The sequence below is a fragment of the Cyclopterus lumpus genome, chromosome 11, assembly GCF_009769545.1.
Source record: "Cyclopterus lumpus isolate fCycLum1 chromosome 11, fCycLum1.pri, whole genome shotgun sequence".
Classification (NCBI taxonomy): Eukaryota; Metazoa; Chordata; class Actinopteri; order Perciformes; family Cyclopteridae; genus Cyclopterus; species Cyclopterus lumpus.
This window is the reverse complement of record NC_046976.1, coordinates 13,496,803-13,518,081: the sequence shown is the minus strand read 5'-3', so window position 1 is coordinate 13,518,081 and position 21,279 is coordinate 13,496,803. Positions and strand designations below refer to the sequence as shown.

Sequence of the window (21,279 nt, the reverse complement as noted above, 5' to 3'; positions counted from 1 at the left end):
AGACCTTCCTGCTGTGAGACAATATTACCACATAATTGCACACAATTTTAGTCTACCCAATGTATTGAACACATGTTGTACAAGGGAGTTTGTACTTATTGGTTTCTCCTACATAATCACCAGACATTTAAAATAGTGACAAGAGTCATAGATTTGACATGTCACAGCTGGCAACACACAGCTGTACATAATGCCATGAAAGACTAGTACATAAATAGACCATTGTTATGCGTAACAAGTGTGCTTTTCCTAATATAACAGAGGCTATGTGGAGGAAGAACAATACTCACATAGATAAGTGATCGTGCAAATAAAAAGTATACATTTTGGAAGAGATATGCAGCAATGATCTTGGACCCAACAAGATGTTCCCGTCTCAGACTAAACTAGCATGGAATTAGGCATAACATAACATCCCCAGATACACAATCTGTTTCTCAAAATCTCCACACAAAAAAACAATCATAAATCAGAAGAATTCAGGTGGAAAATTAAAAGGCCGGTTGTATTCACTGGAGTTTGATGGACTGTATAACACCAGAGGCGGTGTCTGAATACAGCTTCCCAAGTGGAACGACGAATACAAAGTCAGACTCTCTGGTCGTCATACATTTCACTGGAAGCCTATTTGGCATTCATAGTATACGAAGACGGTTACGCAGCTCTAATCTGTTGACACACGCTCATTTGTTTGTGGTTCCGCAGCATTATTGCCGGCAGTGACAATAAGCAGCAGAACAATCCCGGCGTTTATTCGGTCTGAAAGGCCAAAACTATATTGTGGTGTCAAGTTATTAATCTTTGAGCGGTTTGGTTTGTTTCATTAACTACTGGGTGGATTGTTGACAAACCGCATGTTGCACTTTCTATTCTCGAGCGCAGGCCATGACGAGACGTGAGCAGCAGAGGGCGCTGTTTCAACTGGTCCCCGTTATCGGCTGGTGTCGTGATTACCAGTTGCGGTTGTGAGTCATTCATGTTCTCAGTACCGTGGTGTCCTGTGCCTTCCACGAGGTGCTGACTCACTTTCTGCTGGGAAAAGGACATGAGGGCAGGCTTTGACTGACAAGCACGCGCGCCCACAGACAGAGGACAGAAGCGCTCGTTTGCAAAACGGGAAGATCAAGTTTGAATTTGGTCCTGAAGGACTGGCACAACAACGTCGCACGCTTTGAGTTTTGTAGACAAGGGCAAATTGATTTTTTAATTTTTTTGGGAAGAATTCAAGAAAAGCATATTTACTTGAATACGACAGAGCAGCTGGTGGCGCAGACAGAGCCCACAGCCATGTACTGCATCCAGTGCCAATGTTGACTCCAACTAAACTGCCTCCATAAAGTACAATCCACCGTCACGCCTCTCACTTCCCTTTTAAACAAACATTACATACACAAAAACACATTCAAAAGCAGGAATAAAAGACACGTGTGCTTTTTATTCAATTTATTTATCTTTAAAGAACCAATACGAATTGGGGATTTTTTTTTTTTTTTCAAAATGGGTACAATGATAAAAAACTGACCATTTTCATTCTTCTCCACTTTGTCTTTCAGGTTGAATCTTAGGCTCTGTGTGTGAGAGTTTAAATATGTGTACTTAGGGAAGTCCTATTGTAGCCCTGTTGGAGAATGAATGAAAGCCGGAGAAGTACCTGTTGTTGTTGTTGCGTTTCTTTTCCTGTATCAGGTGGTCTGAAGTATATGAGTGAGTGTGTGTGTGTGTGTGTGTGTGTGTGTGTGTGTGTGTGTGTGTGTGTGTGTGTGTGTGTGTGTATGCATGCGTGTGTGTGTGTGAGTAGGATGCTCAGCAAGGTTTGTTGGGCTTATCTGAGGTGGACTGATTATTGCACTGCGATAAAAAAAGAGAAAAAAAAGACATGGCTCTCAAAAGGAAAAAAAAAAAAAAAGGTATTGGATAACAAGTGTCCTTGCCCCTGCCAAACACATAACTGCCACACATCATATCTTGTGAATAAATATTTCAGACATATTCAAACTGAGTGAACCCCTAAACTGAAAGTGACATTAAGCAAGTGAAGGGTAAAAGAAAAACATTACTGCATTTTCAGGTGAACCTTTGAGTTTTTGTGCAAAAAATAAAAACACCCAAATACCAAAATGGACAGTCCACAATGTGTTCAAAGATTAAAAATGTTTTTTTTTCTTCTTCTTCCTTTTTTTTTTTATTTAATGTTTTTAAAAGGTACATTATTCTGGCCTGATCATAAGATTAATAATTGTGGAAATGAAAATCATTTAACATTACATCTTTTCATCAACTTTGCGTAAAAATAAAATTCACAAAATGGAAAAATGTTATCCCATGATTACAACTGAAAAAAAAAGAAAAGAAAAGAAACAGGATGGACTCAAGTTGAAAAGATTCTGGCCCGCGGTTGAACAGTATAACCGGGAGGCAGGCCTATCTGTGTGCTTTGACCTTCCATTCATTGGTTCGGCTGGTGGATCCCCAGATCTGGATTCATTCATTCGATCACTCACTAGCTCTCTGATCAATTAACCATGACTCAGTGTTGACAAATCATCACAATAATTACTGATAGCACTCTTCATTTTTTTTTTCCTTTTCTTTTTTTTTTTTAATCTCCCCTTGTTGGAAGATTCCCCACAAGATGTGCATTAGAAAGATGCACCGACAGGCCGCCTACTGCACACAGCAGTTGTGGCTGTTGGTATCCTTGAACTTCAGACGCATTTTGGGTCTGTATTTCTCGAGGTAAAGAAGCTGTTTGGAGTTGAAGGCTCCACGTCTCTTCCTACGGAAAGCAGAGGAGAAATGGGGGGGGGGGGAGACAGAACATGAATATAATAATATCCACAGAATTGGAGAACACACCATAGCAAACATTACGGTCATTACTGGAGTGATATACCTTCTAGCTTAACTTACTTTGTACATCCCTTCACAGAACTGTTAGGCTTCTCTCTTTTTAAAATTGCTTCTGCAGTTAACCCATTCGTAGCACGTTGGGAGCAGTCGGCTGCTGTGAAGCGACCCAGGGGCATGCGGGCAAAAGGAGCTGGGGATCAGGCTGCCGACATTGTGGTGAAAGAACGACCAGCTGTTCCCACTAAGCCGCAGCCAGACAACATGTTTGGCAAATATAACGCATTAATTTGATGTCAGAGAGAATATAAGCTACATTTGGCAGCGTCTTAGTACGTTTTGTACTACCGTGTCATTTGCAAGTGCCTTCATCATTTTAAGTGTTGATTGTAAAAATAAATGCCTGTGAGCTTCGCTTAAAACAAAGACTGGAAACGGGGGGGGCAAACCGCCAGCCTGGATCTGTTCAAAAGGCCCACCTGCAGGCACCTGTAATGCTCAATAAATTAGAGATTATAAGTTTGTATGATCTGTACGAATACCGAAGTAAAGATATTAGTTTGCCATTTTACGGGGGTTTATGTGCCGTATTTTGTGGATGGGTGCAGTAACTTCCTGGAGTCTCAGCCAGCCATAAGTATTGAACTATTCCTTTTACACGGTCACCTTTGTTTCTAGTCGTAGTGCCAAACTCGAGAAATACCTCTTCCCAATATTTACCATAGATGGACAAATGCCAAAACTCAAAAGTTGTCAACATACCAAAGAAGCAAAAATGCACAACTGATTTCCTTAAATGACAACTTTAAATTACAGTTTGGCTAATACCAAAAACAGGCTGTTGATTTCACATGCACTATTCTAGTCACACACATTGTACCATTTACTGATTTAAGACTCAATCTTTATTAAAGCCTTAAAGTGCAAAAGTAGGGAGGGTACTTACTGCCTTATGAACTGCACAGCATCCTCATACCTCATCCCATTCTCAATGAGGGCTAAGGCCACCAAGACTGGAGCTCTGAGAGGTAAAGAAATCCAATGGACCAGTTCAAGGAGACAGTGAGAGAATCAAAAAGAGAGAAGGAGAACAGAAGATTAAATGCCACGGTTCACATTGTTCCATAGTAATATGGTGGAAGGGAAGGGAGGCGGTTTAAACCTGGGAAACAGGCCTGGGAAATCAACAGGGGTGCACAAGTTCACTGTTGCCCTGCTGGCGCCCGGTGCTCACACACACAAAACTGTGATGAGTTACAGTAAGATAACCTTCTCCTTTCTCACCAGATGAGGAAAAAAAACTAAACAACTTTCTAGACCACTTGGAGGGTCAAATCTCAGTGCTGACAGAGCATTTTCTTCAGTGGCTTCTCTCTCACACACACAATTCACAAGGGATAGATAGGATGTGAGGAAGAAAATAGGCGTGCGTTAGTGTGGAATGAGAATATTGTTAAAGAAAGGACAAACGACTAGAGGCTTCCAACACTGAAGACCCTTAAGAGTGCAAAGCGGATCAGACTGCAGTAAACGCAGGTCAGGGGAGAAGAGGAGATGAATTCAGAAAATAGCAGTCTAACCAATACTGGTAATTATACAACCTCTGGAATGCTACAGCAATGCAAAATGCTGGAAGCCATTGAGAACTGATTGGCTTATTGTGCATGTGTGGTCAGGGAGGACATTTTAACACTAGTTCTCCCACGTCATGGGCTTCTGCCTTCTTTGTTTTCACACTTGAGTTGTTGTTCTGCACAACCCGTTCTGTGAATATGACATCAGCGCATTGCCTGTGCAACCTCACGACCAACATACAGTTTTCAAGTCTGCAGAAACAACAGAGTGTTGTCATTAATGATCATTTAACCAGTCCATTCATGCCTTGTTCATATTAAAACAACTTTAGACCTGAATTTCCAAATTTTTTGGAGTTCCCGGAAAAAAACTAAAACAAATCGGAGCCAAAGCCGCGTTCACACATCGTCACTCAGGCGCTACGTGTCAGCTGTTCAAAGACAGACGCATTCCGGATATCTAGCATGCCAAATATATGGATCTGTCAAGGAGCTACAGCCAATGAGCGCTGGAGGAGAAACCGGGCAGAGCGATCGCCACGCCGACAGCCCACCCGTGTGTGCCATGTGTTGCATTTGCAACACGGAGCAAAGTTGGTGTTGAATGTTCGCATGAGAACTTCGGAGAGTCGTGTGGTGTGAACTCGGCTTTACAGAGCACAAGCAGGAAGTAAGGACAACCAGTCAAGATACTCAATTAAGTTTAAACTAAAGATCAGACACAAAAAGAGCAGGCACAGATGCACTGGCACAGAGAGTGCAGCTCATCCAGTCTGAGGATGCTATATATTGAGAAACATCAGGCATGGACAGGTGAATATCAATTGAATCAAATTGTGAGTCCAGTGAAGAATCATACCTCTACTGGGCTAGCCTGCTAGCATTGTGCCACGGACCATGATAATCAGCAGGACATAGATTGACGGGAAATCTTTGGATGAAACATCAACAAAGAAGTTGACCGTACAACAATCCACACTGCCTCTCGCGTTATTGTCACAGCTCCAGACAAACCGATGCAGCTTGCCACTCACCGTCCAAGTCCTGCTACACAGTGCACAGCGATGCAGCAGCCAGGTTCCTCTCGGAACTTGGTGTTGAGCAGCTTGAGCCAGTCGTCCACAATCTGAGTGGGAGGAGAGGCGCCATCATCGAAGGGCCAGTCCTAGAGACAAAAAGGGAGAGTGTGTGTGCATGAGTTTAAAAAAAAAAAAAAAAGAATAAACATACACTAAAGGCTGCCACAAATGTGTGTGTGTGTGAGAACTCTTACCAGGACCTGAATCCCCTCCTTCTCCACTGGAGTCTTATCATAAGTGGCATCACACACTCTCACCAGTGTGTTCACGTCACACTTTTTCAGGTCCTGGTGGACAGAAAGAGTTTTAGACTCAGGACTTGCAAACGAACGCACACAGATACCAACATGGTCAGACGCGGGCGTACCTCAGTGAACTTGTTGAGTGTGGCATTGGTGGGGTTGTGGGTGATGAGGAACCTCATGCACTCGTAGGCAATCTCGACTGCAGCGGGGCGGTTCATGTTGGCGAGACGGCTTAAAGAACAATTACAATACTCTTACAAAACAAAAGAAACTTTTGGCTCAGAAGTCAGCAGAGACCGCTAAGAGATTCATGTGTTCAGGAAAGGGTAGAATAAATAAAAATGACAACACGTGGTGAAGAATGGCTCAGGAGGACAACAGGTGTTCAACTACGGGATGATGTACACAGAAACGGGTAACAAAAGGATCAACTAGTCCACAGTACTCCGGGATGTAAAAAAATGAATTACTACAACAACAAAAAAATGTAAAAGAAGAAAAAAAAATTTTTAAAAAGAAGAAAAGATGGAGAGACTATCCAAGAGTCATCCAATCAGTTTACCCCATTCAGGAGAGCTGTTTGTGATTGGCTGTTCGAGAAGAAAGCGGCGAGCAAAGATTTGTCGTATTGGTGGGGACAAGGCAGGACAGTCGGGCCAAGGACTACGCAGTATCCCAGGGGTCTTTAGATGAGTCAGCAGTTCCTAGTGTGCTGTCAATCAGGGGGGTTTCTGGGTAGCGTAGTCCCTTGGGGGGCGGCCGATTCACTTCTCCACGGAGGTGAGGTGCTGTGCCTGGCAGAATTCTCCACTCACACACGCCATATAGGTATGGCTCAAGTCAACACAGAAACCCTGCCAAGAGAGGAGAAAGACAAGAGGTTACATGATGATAAAAATAATAATATTGACAACCCCTCCACACCCACGTTGCTTGGTGGTTGTAGTCTAACATTTGGACGAGTTTATTACAATCCTGTGACCGACAGATACCAGACTTGTTTGCGTCACCGCATTTGATTCATTAATTGCTGTCGGGATGACAATGAGAATTTCAACAAAAATATAACAAATGTTTTTAAAGACGATTAGCAACCCTGCCTCGAACTGAAACATACTTGTAGAATGCTAAAACTTGTGGTCACAATGGGAGAAGACAGTTGCATCTTTAAAGTATAATTAGACCTCTGTACTTCTTAAATGTCAACCTGTAATTTTGAGTTTAGAAGAAAAGGCATCATCGTGATTGTACCTTTCAGCTATAGGTATACATGGCGTATGCGTACCATAGTGACGCCGGCGCAAGGTGCGTGGGCCTAATAATTGTTGTCAGCACAACTTACATGTCGGGCAAGAGGCCAACAGACAAGTTACTGCATCAGTTGGTCGTGCACCTCTGAATTGTTCAATCTATGGGGACTCGCGCCACGGTACTTTGCGCGAGTATAAACAACACTTTATGCATCTGCTGTGAACCAACTAGACCTTGGGATTACATTAGCCATGTATTTTACCACCCGTCTCAAAATTGGAAAGTAATAATATGCACAGTATGAAGCGCGTGAGCGAGGGAGTCTAACGCAACAGGTAATGTCTGCTCTGTAACTAGCCAGGGTGCAGTCAGTCAAACTGTGCCAAGTCCTTGTCAGTCTAAACCCAGCCGCCACAAACTGGCTGGAACCGTCTCAGAGCAACATAGGAGGGGGGTGGGGAGAAGGCGCACACACACACACACACACACACACACACACACACACACAGTGGGCGGGAAACCGAGAGAAAGGGCTTGGACTTCAGCACCGTGTCACAGACAGTAGTCACAAGGTGAGGATTGCCGGGTGGGCAAAGCTTCAAACAGCCCCAGCATTACAGTCCCACGCTCCCTCTTTTCACCTACTTGAGACCGACACAAGAATCTCTGTGTTCTAACTCTTTTTATTCCCATCTCACTCAGAAATTACTCAGGATATTAAACTTAACTGTAAGAAGTATATACCATTTTATATTGTGGCTCTTAACCCCACCAGCTTGATTTCTAGTAGTTTGTTTTTAAAGAGCCAGTAAGAGAAATCTAATTTTTTGCAATCCACAGTCACTCTCCAAAACCACAACAACTCTCTCCTCTTTTTCTCATGCTCTCACCCACTACCCTAGTGTCACTTGCCCTCTCAGTTAACTGCCAACCACAGAGCCACTGTCAAGGGGATATTTCAACCCCCTCTCCTACATACATTTATTTTCTCCCCTCTGTCTTTTATACTTGGCAACAGCTGCAAGGGCACTCAGAATAGCCTTGATGTTTTTGGTTCTTGCTTGATGGCCGAGATCCTCCGTGACGCCTTTAATTATTGTCTCCGAGCAGTTCTAAACACAATGTGGCACTGCTGCATGCAGACAACTGAAACTTGGGGAAAAAAAGAGTAACCAGACTTTAAAGGCTTGTTTGCTTCTAATCTTCCAGAAAGGAAAAGGGATGGACAAGGGGCTGGAGTGGGCGGTGAACCTGTGCCTTCACCTGTGAAACCAGAATGTGGAAAGGAGAGGTGAAACATGGTGGAAACACTGAGGAAAAAAAGCCAACAGACACACCAAGGACACCACAATGACAGCTTATGCTAAAGGGTGAAAAGCAGATGGTTTGTGGATGCTTTCCCAGATGCAAAGTGACATCATACCGTCTGCATTTTAAATGCAGCCAATAGTCAGGTTACCAAGAGCAAAAGGACAAAAAGCCATTTAAAAGTTCATACTGGTATGGGCTGGGAAGCAGTAATTAAGTGTGAGTGTTAATGGGACCAACAACAGTGTTTCTTTATTGGCCATTCCCTCATCATGGTGAGGTCTCACATACTTCGACTCCACTGATCTGAGAGAAACAACCCGAGTGAACTTATCAATAGGGAAGTGAGTGGACTGTCAGCGCTGGGAACGCATGCAAATTACTCAGAAATTTGCAAACTGGTTCTGTAGTTACAGTGTACAGATGCATCAAGAACGAACACACACACACAGTTTGTAGAAGCACAAACATGTCAAACCACACAGGAAACAAGAAGCAGAATAATACAAAAGCCTCAGAACTGTAGACTGCACAACCTCCAGCTGGTGACACCAAACAGGTGACACCAAACAGTTTTGCAAAAGTTTACCGATACTATAAAGGTTTTAACTTTGCTGCAAGTGGAAGCCAGCGGCTCCACTCCTCTTAGTGTTTTTTGTTGATTATTTTGTGATAAAAGAATTGACATTGGATTATTATTCTTGTACTTAAACAAAGTCTTTTTTGAGCAGCACTATGAAACATTACAAAATGTTCGAAACACATTTGCAGCATTCGTGCAATGCGATTAGCTTTCTCATTAGAAAACATCGTATGGCATCGCTAACGTTAACTGCAGTGGACGAGGACGGGCGGCTACTTGCCAACCAGGTGAAAACTGTGCATTTCTGTAGATTTATACTTTGCTTGTTTGCCAAATGTTTTGATACATTTCAGGTATTACCTTCCTTACTTCCAAAGGGTTTGATTGCATTTGTGGCAAAGAGATTTCTCAGCATCTACTCGAGTAAAGTGTCACCACCCTTTTGACCTTTTGGTTCATGGGTGTCTCACGCTGTCCTGAGCTGGAGTGTGTGCACGAGTAAAGCACACACTTCTTCTGCGGAGATCTCACTTTCTAAAGTAAGAACCGTCAACTCTGGATCAATACTTTGGGTATTTACTACTTTAGAACCGGTTCCCATTTAGAACCAGGTTTCGGGGGGCATCGCTAGTTACGGTGGTGTTCTTTCTGATTTTAGCAGCTTTTCCATCAACGTTTTTGTTTTGGAGGCCTCTTGCTGTTTTTATGTGCAACAGTACCACTCTCTGCCCGCTGTTACTGATAAACAGATGGGGGAGATTTTTTACAAAGAAAGATGAAAACTTTAAGTTACATGCGTTGCCATCTACTAATATTTCATTTGTTTACTTTTTTTTTGCAGTGCTTGCCATAGAGATATTTAGGCACGGTATCATGTCGACACTAACCATCAGTCTAACTTGAAGATGGTTAGTTTACTATAACGGAAGACTCAGAAATCCAGCAGACATCCGCGTGATGCTGCAAACCACAAATCATTTGGCATTTTTGCTTTAAAAATGAGCAGCCGCTAAAATGTAATAACCAATGCCTCTCAGAAATCTCCTACAGTGACTAAAGAGACAGAACAGAAAGAGCGGGTATGATGGGAAGAGGGAGACTAGCAGTACTAGCTGATGAGGACAGCTGTCTCTCAGAACAGAAAAGGACACGCGATAAAGTCGAAAAATAATGGAAATCGGGTATCCTGCAACTGCTCACTGATTATTTATGGATGATGATGATTCATAGTATGGCAAAGTATAGAGCGTCAGGTTTAATAGCAATCTGAAAGAAGAAATGTATTCGATTGAAGTGTGGTTTCATTAATTTATCGTGATTTAATACGTTTCAATAACAGAGCTTAAAATATCGAAAAACACATTGGAACACTGCCTGTGGAAGTTGTTAAGTTATCACAACTAAAGCGCATGGAGACAATGAAAGTGGGAGTCCTAATTGAAAGCCTTCCACATTGTGAAGGATTTTACTGCCATGGGACTCCATAATTGTAGAGCTAAGGCCGTGGGCAGCTCTTGCTGACACCTGATAGCTGTCAGGTGGCAAATCCTCATCACTCGCACACTACCACTGATATACATGAACTATGTAACACCATTTACATACTGTGGACAGTCACAAGCTGGCTGGGGCAATACATTTGCCACAAGGGCGAGAGGGTTGTTCTAAACTTAGAGAGAAAGAAAGAAATGGTCACACAGACTCAAAATGTCTGCACATGAATTATACAGACTGGGGGTGGCAAAAACGTTGAGAGGTTTACACAAAATGTGGAATGTCTGAGTCCATCTCCTTGCCACCTTGTGAAAGATGTGAGTATTACATGTAACCCTGTCTGGTGGTCTGAGGTTGTGCCCGAGTCTCGCTGGTGTTATGTCTGGAGCCAGACTGGGCATGACTAGACTGTTCTGCCTTAAAGCAGCTCGAGGGCTTCTTTGCTGTGTGGGAGCCGAGTTAAGAAGCAGGGGAAGCGCCTGTCATCCATGTCGAAACATTACACGCCTTCATTAACACAGATACACACCAGCAACAACAAAAAAAAGTGGGAAAAAAACCCGATGCTAGCTCCTGTCAACGGTCCGAGCTAGCATTGATCTGAAACTGATCTGAAAGACGTTCACATTTAAAAGTCAGAGACACCGTCAATCAATTGGAATTAAAATGAGGCCATAAGTCACAGGGCCCTGTCTTCATTCCTGTGGCCTCTATGAATACCAAATAGAAGATAACAGATGTGCTTGAAAATGTCAAGGTGGACAGGGACAAAGGAATAGTAACATGAAGAAAGCTGGTAAAATCATTAAGAGGACATAACAATGGATACGCCAAATTAAACAAGTGAGGAAGCAAAAAACAAAATGAGTTCAGTCTAGAACTTGGCAGTGACTTTGGCTGCAGGGGATCACACCTGCCCGAGGGTCCAGCTGGGTCCTTGCAGTGACGTCAATGCTGTCGAAAAAGGCTGGGTGGGTGTATCTCACCTCAAATTGGAGCTGTGCTCAACTTAACTGTGTGCTCACACCAACATAAGATGAAGAAACCACTATTCATTCATTTTAAATGAGTGCTGGGACACAAGAAGCAAAAAAGCAACAGCTGGTTGGGAGATCTCAGTGACAGGGAAAAATTGGGCAAGGTCCAACTATATACAAAGAGCTCTACTGAGATATGACTACTCTTAGAGGAGGAGGGGGGGATACTCCCAAGATAAGGCAGGCATGATTAGTCATAAATTAAACAATTACGCTGATTTGTATAGGGTGCCTATGCGCGTTGCAAGGACGATAGATTGAATGTTATAATGCATAATTTCCAAATTGGGCAAAGCGCTGCCAGTTGTGGCAGCATCATCAGCTGTAACCGCCATATGAGAGCAGTGCAGAGCAGCAGCTGTGAGATAACCAGACGGGCCAGGCTACATCTAACCAAACAGGGAGATGCTTGGTTAGCAACACAAAGGGGGAGAGAGACAACTTCATTCTCTGCTCAGGTAGAAGTTACTCCACTTTATCTTTACAAGGCAAATGGTTGTTTGCTGCTATGCACATGTTAAATACAGCTCCTTTAAGTTTTCAATTGTTTAAACGTTTGACATACCTTATGTAGCACAATCAAACCACCGATCAGGACACCTTCAGTAACTTCTCCTGAACAGATTTTGGTTTCAAGTATTTGGGTCTGAGAAGTCTGAAAATGTAACGATAAAAGTCTCCCGTGGGTCAAAAAGATAAGATAATTTACTTTATGCCCAAAGACAAAAGCATGGTATGGACTCTGGGGACACGGTCCCCGACTGAAGGGGGCCTGTCAATGTGGGGTATGTTGACAGGTCACCACACCATTCAGCAAACAGTACGCACATAAAAGCAAGTAGCGTACGACATCAGTCATGCTTGAAAACACAAAGACAAACAAGAAGAAAGCACTCGCACGCTGACGCACACAACTATAATAAGCTACACTAGTTAAGCTTCTAATACTTTTTCTGAGCCTCACCAGTTTATCTAGTGTTACAACCAAGACTAAAATCTCCAGGCAGGCTGGGACAAGACAGCATTGAGAGCTATAGGCCTATATGCAAAACTCCAACAGAGATCCTAAACCGTTGCCGTGCCTCCCATGAGCACACCTCGGGGCTTTGCAAACTGGAGACTCGGGCTGAAAGTGATACTTGGACGTTGTGTAGATAATGTGTGGCCGCATGCTTTGTTTACTGAATTCTGATAATGTGGCCGCCTGTGGGTTTCTGAGAATACAGTCTTGGGGCAGGGAAGAACTGATCCACGTCCACACAAAACATTTCCGACAACAGCACTTTTATGTCAGCTACCATGAGGGTATGGACAGGGTGTGTGTATATGCATTTAATTATCTAATTCATCTATGTATTAGGAGGTGAAAAAAAAAATAATCTAGATTTTCAATTCAAAACTCCCCCACCCCCCACAAAATAACCTAGATATTGCTACCGATGAATATCAATCCTGCACATCAAAGCAGTCAACGAATATTCTAAATTAGTGGCGAGCAACAGGGATTAACGTATGACAACAGTTGAGCTCAAAATAGCACACTGCACCTTGTGGCCAGATCGGACACAGAATCATGGAAATAATGCATGCCATTTATTGGGTTTTAGGGGGGGGGGAGAACATTTCTTTATTTTTCATGTCATTCTTGTTTTTATTTGTGCACATTTAGGATGAATATATGTTAACTTTAAATATAAAAACTAGGAATGCACAATATTGGATTTTTTAAGATATCCAATATACAGATATTTTCCAGCTTATTTTGATGCGCACATATTTTTCTCCAAATTTGCAGAGATCATTGAGTGTCTCTGGCCGGTGAGCCTTAAAGTTACGTGATAAACATGCCCCATGTATTTCCGTGCAACATGTTCAAACAAGACAGAAAGATTCATCCAATTTTAACGAGGTGTTAATCTCTGGCAGATATGTCACTTTGAAGCCATTATCTGCCAATACCGATGACGCGCTGATGTAGTCATGCAGTCCTAAAAACATGACTCTGTTTTCAAGCCAATATTTGGACTGCCTTTCTTGGTGCACAGGGGATTGGAGTAGACTGGGAAAAAGAACTCAAAAGAAAACTGTAAAATGTGGAAATGCCTTGAAAAACCTAGACGCCAAAAGGTTTACTCATAAAAAAGGTCTTAGTGTTGCCATCTTGTATTTAATTGTCAACAATATACATGCTCCAGAACTGTTGCTGCTATTTTGGGAACTTTTTTGCAACCTTTCTTCTAGGTCTTGAAACATGTCATCTACGTATTGTACAAAGACTTGTTCTGTGGTTTGTCAGAACAGAGACAGCCAAAACATGTCGTCAAGACAGGCTCTGAAATGTGGCTACGACATGCACTTCTCCTTCTTGATTAGATCCACTGATGGCTTAATGTATTCTTCGTCTACAGCAGCTCAGTTTGGTAAAGGATGGACCTGTAATTGTAGAGTGCTTTTCTAGTCTTCCGACCCACTCAAAGTACTTTCACACGACTTGTCATCGTTCACCCATTCATACACTGATGGGAGGGGCTAAGGTTCCACCTGCCCCTCAGGAGTAGCTAACATTAATACACCGTAGGCACACACAATTTGAGGTGAAGTGCCTTGCCCAAAGACACATCGGCATGGGCTAGCGGAGCCACAGTCGCCCTGGTTTGTTATGTTGTTGTAAATGGGCGTACAGTAACAGTGTCCACTATCTTTGATGCGTTACTGGTTTTTAATGCTTTTGTACCATGCCAAGTCTTTTTTTGTATTGTTCATTTGCTTAGTTGGAAGTAGTCTTATTACCCATCTAAATGCTGTTGGCATTTTGCTTAATGGACATCCTCATTCTGTCTCCTTCAGTGCAACAGGTTACCTCGCTTTGCGCCCAGAGGACAGTACTTTTTGTTCTGGCTTCTTGTGTCCGTGTAAACTGGGCTGGAGAGGGGAGGTGAGAGAATATGTAACCCCCCTTATTTCCATGAACAGACGAACACTCCACACGCACGTCCTCGCACATGGCAAAGCCCACTTATCGCACTGCTTTGCAGCCTCTGAGTGAGCACAGATAAACAGTGTGATGATCAAAGGCCTCTGATAGCGCTTACGGGGAGGGCGAGGGGGGCAAGGACTGATCCGTCTCTGGAAAGGACTGAAAGAGAACAGGGCTTAGTACCTTACAAATGGGAATGAAAAGAGGAAAACATATCCAAACAAAGGCCTGTTCTGTTCTCGTGGTGGCCTAGTTGCACTTTTAATTACACTTTACACAAAAATCAAACACCTGCATGATAGACACTAATGACAATAAGCCAATACCTTAGAGGCAAAAGGAGGAGGACAAAACCACTAAATGTGTAAACTGTGACATGGGGAAGTCTTTCATTTCATGCTATGACTACATAATTAATCAAGTAGGAAACAATTTGTTACATGCAGGATTAAATAATAAACGACATTGGGACATCCCCAGAGCTAAAATGATTGAATCATTAACCTGTTTGAGCCTCAGTCGATTGAACATGTTCACGATGTTTTAATGGATCACTAAATGACTCTTGAAACTCATCTGTTGAGAACAATCACGGATATGATGTTGCAATGAAGTTCAAAGTAAGTCAGTAGATGGGAGCGAGATACCGCTTGGAAAGTATCATATTTCACCAGTCAAGTGTTTTAAATGACCATTTATACTTGTTCCAATGAGTATAAATGTGCTACGAATATATTTGTCCATATTAACTATTATTGTTTTGTTTGTTTTTTAAGTACTGCACCCTCCTCAGACAGAACATTTAAGTTGTTCTAGTCTATATAAGTTTTTATCTGGAATATGGGTCGAGGGACTATATTCAGCCATCTCTGAGCTCCGTTGAGAAATCATAATCTCATGTCACACAATCCTCAAATCGGCTACAGGATAATATTTCCCAGCCTCAACAGACACATTCGTCACACCAGTGAGCCACACCTCTACCTCTTTGCCAACAAATCAAGGTATGATAGTAATATTAAAGCTCCATCCACACTAATGCGTTTTCCTTTTAAACAGGGTTTTAAAAAGAAAATGATCTACCACACGGGCGTTACAGCACCATTTTGGAAATGCATCCATACTAACATGCTTGAAAACAAAAATCACATGACTACTCACGTACACTGTAGATACCGGTGTAAACAGGAAGTAGAGGCTGCCTCGAGGTCGCATGCACGCGCCTGGAAGTCCTTGTCACACTGGAGAGCATTTATGCCTTTGTTTGTTTAGAGTTTGTGCAGAACAAAATAAGCATTGTTAGGCAAAGGAAAGTCCTCCACTTTGAGTCCATCCCCCTCTTTAAAGCTGCAAACCGACAAGCAGTATCTACACGAGTACTAGTATCGATAAAATCATAACAATACCCATCCCTAGTGGACGTTAGGAGTAAACGTATCAAAAGATATGCATTTTAAAATGGAAACGTAGTCGTGTGGATGTAGCCTAAAAATGGGATTACAAGAAATTAGCAGGTGGATCTGTAAAGCTATAATGCTGATTAGTTGATCATAATACACATTTTTCCTCCTACATGCCAGGACACAATTACTTCCATTCTGACAATTAACTGTCCACCACTTCCTGTGGGGTGAACAGTTTTACAGGGACAACAGTCCCTGTGTGTACGCGTGCCTGGATTGTTGGTTCATTTGAGTATTTAGATGTCAGAATTATATACTTGAGTCAATGTGGGACACAATTACTATGGCTGAAATCATAGTCATTTTGTAATCTAAAATAGAAATACGTTCTTAGACCGACACTCAGCAACAGACAGGAGAATGTCTGCTCACATTCTTGCCGAGAGATGCAGAGTCCCACTGTGACATCAATTCTTCTGACATTTGGAAACTAAGTTGGCTTTCGGACAGCAGCATCAGGGGATGCCTGTTGCCATACCAACGATTATCTCAGCAGTAGCAACAAGTGCTCCTGTAGGGAATTTTGTTGTCCCTTGTGAATAGATGAGAGAAGAGCAATGGTGCACTCTTAAAACATTTGCAGAGCAAAGCTGAAAATGCAGTATGCAAAATTAAAGAGGGGCAGGGCTGTGGCTGCTCATATAAACAAAACTCAGATGTCCAACTTCCTTCCCAAAGGCATCAAATACAACCCACCATGTGATCTTGAATCTGCTCAAAGTAGAAAATCCATCTTTTTCAGATTATGGCCTCAATTAACTAGTTTGGAGGTCATGTTGTGAGAGGTAGTCACACATTCAATAAGCTGCTTAAGGAATGGAGAAACGGCCAAGCTTCTGTGAGAAGCAAAATAGTGCCTAGGCAAGAGGAAAACACACCAGGCTTGTCAATGTGCAATAACACAGCATTTTCTGGACTACAGTTGCTTCAAAACTATAACATGTTCTGGATCAGTAAAGGTGAGCAGCTACATACTCCTACAAAAAAACGCTCTAATGACAACATACTTTACTATAGCATGTTTTGGCCACTGACAGTTTTTTTGCCTGCTAACTGCAGTTTCTGGCCGCTGCAGCTAGACACGATAACTGTAAACACAAACAACAAAGGAGGATCCTATTCCTACCTGTTGCTATAGTTTCAGTAGACAGCCTTGCAGCAGCATCTAGAATAGTTGTCAATCTGTCAGATACTACCAGCATTACAGAGCCGATGTCTTTGCTTTATCCCAGCACTGTGGCAACAACTGTAAACGAACGCGGTGTCGAGCAGGGCATGATTCATTAACCAACACACCACACAAGGTGCCCATGGCTACCAGGGCATAATTATATATGGCTTTTCACTTGAGGGCTGGAAATTAGACGAAAGTGATGATAAAAAATTGTGGGCATCTAATCATAGCTTTCCACTTTCACCTTATTTCAACACAACTGCTGTGGAGCCAGGGATCTTAGCAAGCAAAAGCGTAGTAAAACAATAAAATAAGCTTGTGTTCACTTCTCAGCACAGCCAGACACACAGGGGCATAACTATATTTTTAAAAAGTGGCCAAATCTGTTAATTTAGTGGAATAGACTTCTTCAACCCTACCTTTCAACACTTGTAGCCACCCTGTGGCTAGATGGGCTGAATGCCAGCAGGCTACAACATAGGTGTTCTTCTCCCCCAGTAACCTCCATGGTAAGGTGGTGTCATGTTACTGGACAATGGGCTTGCCTTTCTCCATTACGGTAACCACGGGTGAGAACTTCCCCACTTGTCACATTGCCTTTTTTTTATGCCGCCTATAGACAGAGGAACCAACCATCTGTTGGTGTAAAATGTCATGCAGCTAGATTTAGGCCAACTTTGACACACTTCAATACACCAAATTATACACCAAATTATTTGTAAGAAAAAAAGAGGTAACGCAAAATTGAAGAAGTGTTTCATCCAAGTCCTACAACAATGCAGCAAAATGAATGCTCGGATTAACCTTGAAGTTCATAGTTTACAAACATGCACAAAAATAAGGTTCTGCCAATTTGACTTTAAGTGTGGTGTCTCTGGGATGAGGGCTTCCTACTGTATAAGGTCTGCTTTTAGCTGCAGGCTGTGCTCTCAGTGGACTGAGAGGAGCGATGTTATTTCTACATCGGGCTGTCAATTACCTATAACATGAAGCAGGTCACCAGTATGAGTGTCCTACTTCCACAGTAACATGTAAATAGAGCATAAAGACTCACTTTTCTGTAAGATATGTGGAATCAATGCATTTGCGATGTAACATTGTTGCTAGCATTACTTAATGTGGTACAACTATATGATTCGAGTCCAAACATAAGAAAGATAACAGGAACATATTGCTACTTCTACTGTGCATTTCCATGTCCATTTTGATAACTGGTTGCATTAAAGACATATCTTCTAAACTTGCAGAAGGCAAAATTGGGTCACCTTGCAGTGACTCATGAGCAGGAATGTAATTAGCTTACCTGTTACACCAGTTACTCATTGACTCATCCACCCATGTTGGTAGGAGTGTTCAAATCTATTCATTTGTATTAGCTACCCACTGGCATTTATTACAGAGAGGGGACTGAAATCATAGGAAGGTCATAAATTGAAAACTGAGAAGCATGGGAATGTGCTGCGGCCTTTAGTGTCACAGCTGCTCGAGTCAACTTCCTCCCCAAGTGCATTTCCTCATTTTACTTCTACCAACATGGCTAAATGGTTGGGTGCTTTCCGTTTTAAGAAACCAGACGAGGCTAGATTATAGACCCACAACTTTCGGTGCTAGTTATATTTTTACATGAAAGGCTGACAAATTTACTGAGACTAACCGGTTAGTTAACAATTAAGAGAGAGAGACGATACAAACGGTCACCAATGACACCACCACAACAACAGACAGGAAATGTCGGCCAACTCGTTTTATTCTTAAGATGCGAGCTAGGCATGTTGCTTCAAATAAATGGGTCAAGCATGCTTTGGGTCAAGATTTGTCACAAAGGGCGGAAGGCAGTTAGCTTAGTCGCCATCTATACTTCTAGCCAAGCTTCTCACAACTAACGTCACCGACGTCTGTCGAGTCCACCGCAACAAAAAGACAACAAAAAAAGCTGAAAACACTAGAAAACCCAGCTACTGGTTACAGTTTAAACACGTGAACGGTGTCGCTAACATGAACGCCAATGCATCACTCAAAAACGTCAAAGAACCGGTAACGTGAAGCTATCTTGTTGTCCAAGAGAGGGGCTACCTTGATACGCCAAGACTTCATTGTATAGCTAGGCGTTACATTAGCCCTTATTTTATGAAACTGCAGACGACGGTCAGTGCTGGATAATAAACCATGGCGTGAGGCTGCACACAATGTGCTGCGTTACCAAATACAAATGAAAGTCAGCGGGTACTCCCGTGCTGACACTTGAAGCCGAAACGTCGGAGATGATTCTCACTGTTATTCTAGGAAATAGCCTTAGCCCGAACAGCAAGCTAACGTAGCTGCAGTAGCTAGCAGGCTAGCTCAGCTCCGTCACTTTGTTTTTCCCAGCAACATTTGGCAACCAGTCCAGGGATATGCCAAGACTCGCAAACTTGAGTGGAAAACACCAATTGGGGGGAAACAATTAGGGATTGCATTATTACATGTTGGCACGATTTGGAATAGTGTAGAGATAACGTTACGTGGACAAGAGTCTAACGTTAGGCGTTTGCTCTGCGAGCTAACGAGGCTACATACTGGTCCGTCTACTCAGAACCAACTTACTTTAGCTCCCTTGTGTTGTGCTGATCTTTCTACAATATGCAACCCAACTTTTAATCGGGTTTCTGCGGATCTGTGTTATTGCAGTCGTGTACGATCACACCGGAGACACATTCAAAGGGGGTCAGCTATAGCTAGTTAAGTTATTAGTTACTTACAAAGAGCAGGCTGAACATTGAAATCCCGTGACTACCCCGGAGAAAGTGGAGGGAGTGTAGAAAACCGCTGCCAGGTCGCCTTTTTGTTCCACTTCAATGTGGCAGCTTGAATTCTCGTCGGAGGTCGGGAACTGTTGTTGGGGAGGAGCCTCGTCGGTTTGTCCACACATTCAGGGACTGTCGGAAATATGATAAACGAGGCAGTCAGTGGCAAGTCAACACAGTGGGAGACGCCTGGGAAATCTGTCACTTTCTACGGCACACGAGTGTATATTGTGTGCTTTGTAATTTAAAAGAAGAAAGAAAAATATTATTAAAAAACGAAGGAATACAGTGACAATAAATTGTGCCCATTTGGATACATTTGCATACACTTTGTTTGATGTGCGCATCTCTCTGCGCTTCCCTATTGTAGCAAAATGTGCCTCGGTGTCCCTTTATGTATTCATTGTAACTAGGTAAATGAAGGCACAAGTTATTACGAAGCTATCTCTACGAGAGCACGTGTATGCACGTCCAGTCGTAATCTCACGTACGGAATAAAGATTTGTACGAGTTTACTACTATCACGCGAATGCAGCATGAGGGTCTGGAGTCAGTGCGACGTAAGAAGAATCCGGGTGAACGACGAGGGCTCACCAGTGACGACAGTTCCAGAAAATAACCGTACAATTATGGCTTTACTGATGGGTTGTTTTGCAACCTACATTTCATGAATTTGATCATGTGTGTGTTTGTACATATACATATACATATATATATATATATATATATATATATATATATATATATATATATATATATATATATATATATATATATATATACTGTGCATGTATGTGCATGTATAAATGTCTGTATATATTTTTAGTTGGATACCAATGGCATAGCACAGTAAGGTTAGACACTTGTCCTTCTGTTCCTGAAGATGATTTGCTGCTTGAATTGTTTTTCACTTTGGATGGCATCTTCAAACAGGGCAAATTGTGAAACATATTGCTTTTGTTTATAATAGGCCTTATGTATTTTTGTATTATAAGTTAAGTATTTTTGTGTTACAATGAATGAGCATTTCGGCCATACAAGCGGCCGAAATGAGCTTCCTCCGTAGGGTGGCCGGGCTCAGCCTTAGAGATAGGGTAAGGAGCTCGGACATCAGGTGGGAGCTTGGAGTCGAGTCGCTGCTCCTTCGTGTAGAAAGGAGTCAGCTGAGGTGGTTCGGGCATCTAGTCAGGATGCCTCCTGGACGCCTCCCATTAGAGGTTTTCCGGGCACGTCCAACTGGTAGGAGGCCCCGGGGAAGACCGAGGACACGCTGGAGGGATTATATCTCCCGGCTGGCCTTGGAACACCTCGGGATCCCCCAGAATGAGCTGGAAAGTGTTGCGGGTGAGAGGGAAGCCTGGGTCGGCCTGCTGAACCTGCTGCCACCGCGACCCGACCCAGGATAAGCGGGTGATAATGGATGGATGGATGGATGAATGAGCATCCCAAGTAACTGACTAACAC

General features: G+C 42.7%; 1 protein-coding gene across 1 annotated transcript; it reads right to left on the bottom strand.

Annotated features, from left to right (window-relative positions):
* Window positions 1–1,469: 1,469 nt before the first annotated feature.
* ptp4a2b (protein tyrosine phosphatase 4A2b) lies at window positions 1,470–19,929 on the bottom strand. The gene is made up of 7 exons (XM_034544700.1): window positions 19,771–19,929; window positions 6,308–6,599; window positions 5,868–5,976; window positions 5,695–5,787; window positions 5,456–5,586; window positions 3,794–3,868; window positions 1,470–2,776 (listed from the first exon to the last, which is right to left on the bottom strand). The coding sequence occupies exons 2-7, from the start codon at window positions 6,310–6,312 to the stop codon at window positions 2,665–2,667; spliced, it is 525 nt and encodes a 174-aa protein (XP_034400591.1). The 5' UTR covers window positions 6,313–6,599; window positions 19,771–19,929; the 3' UTR covers window positions 1,470–2,664.
* Window positions 19,930–21,279: the final 1,350 nt, after the last annotated feature.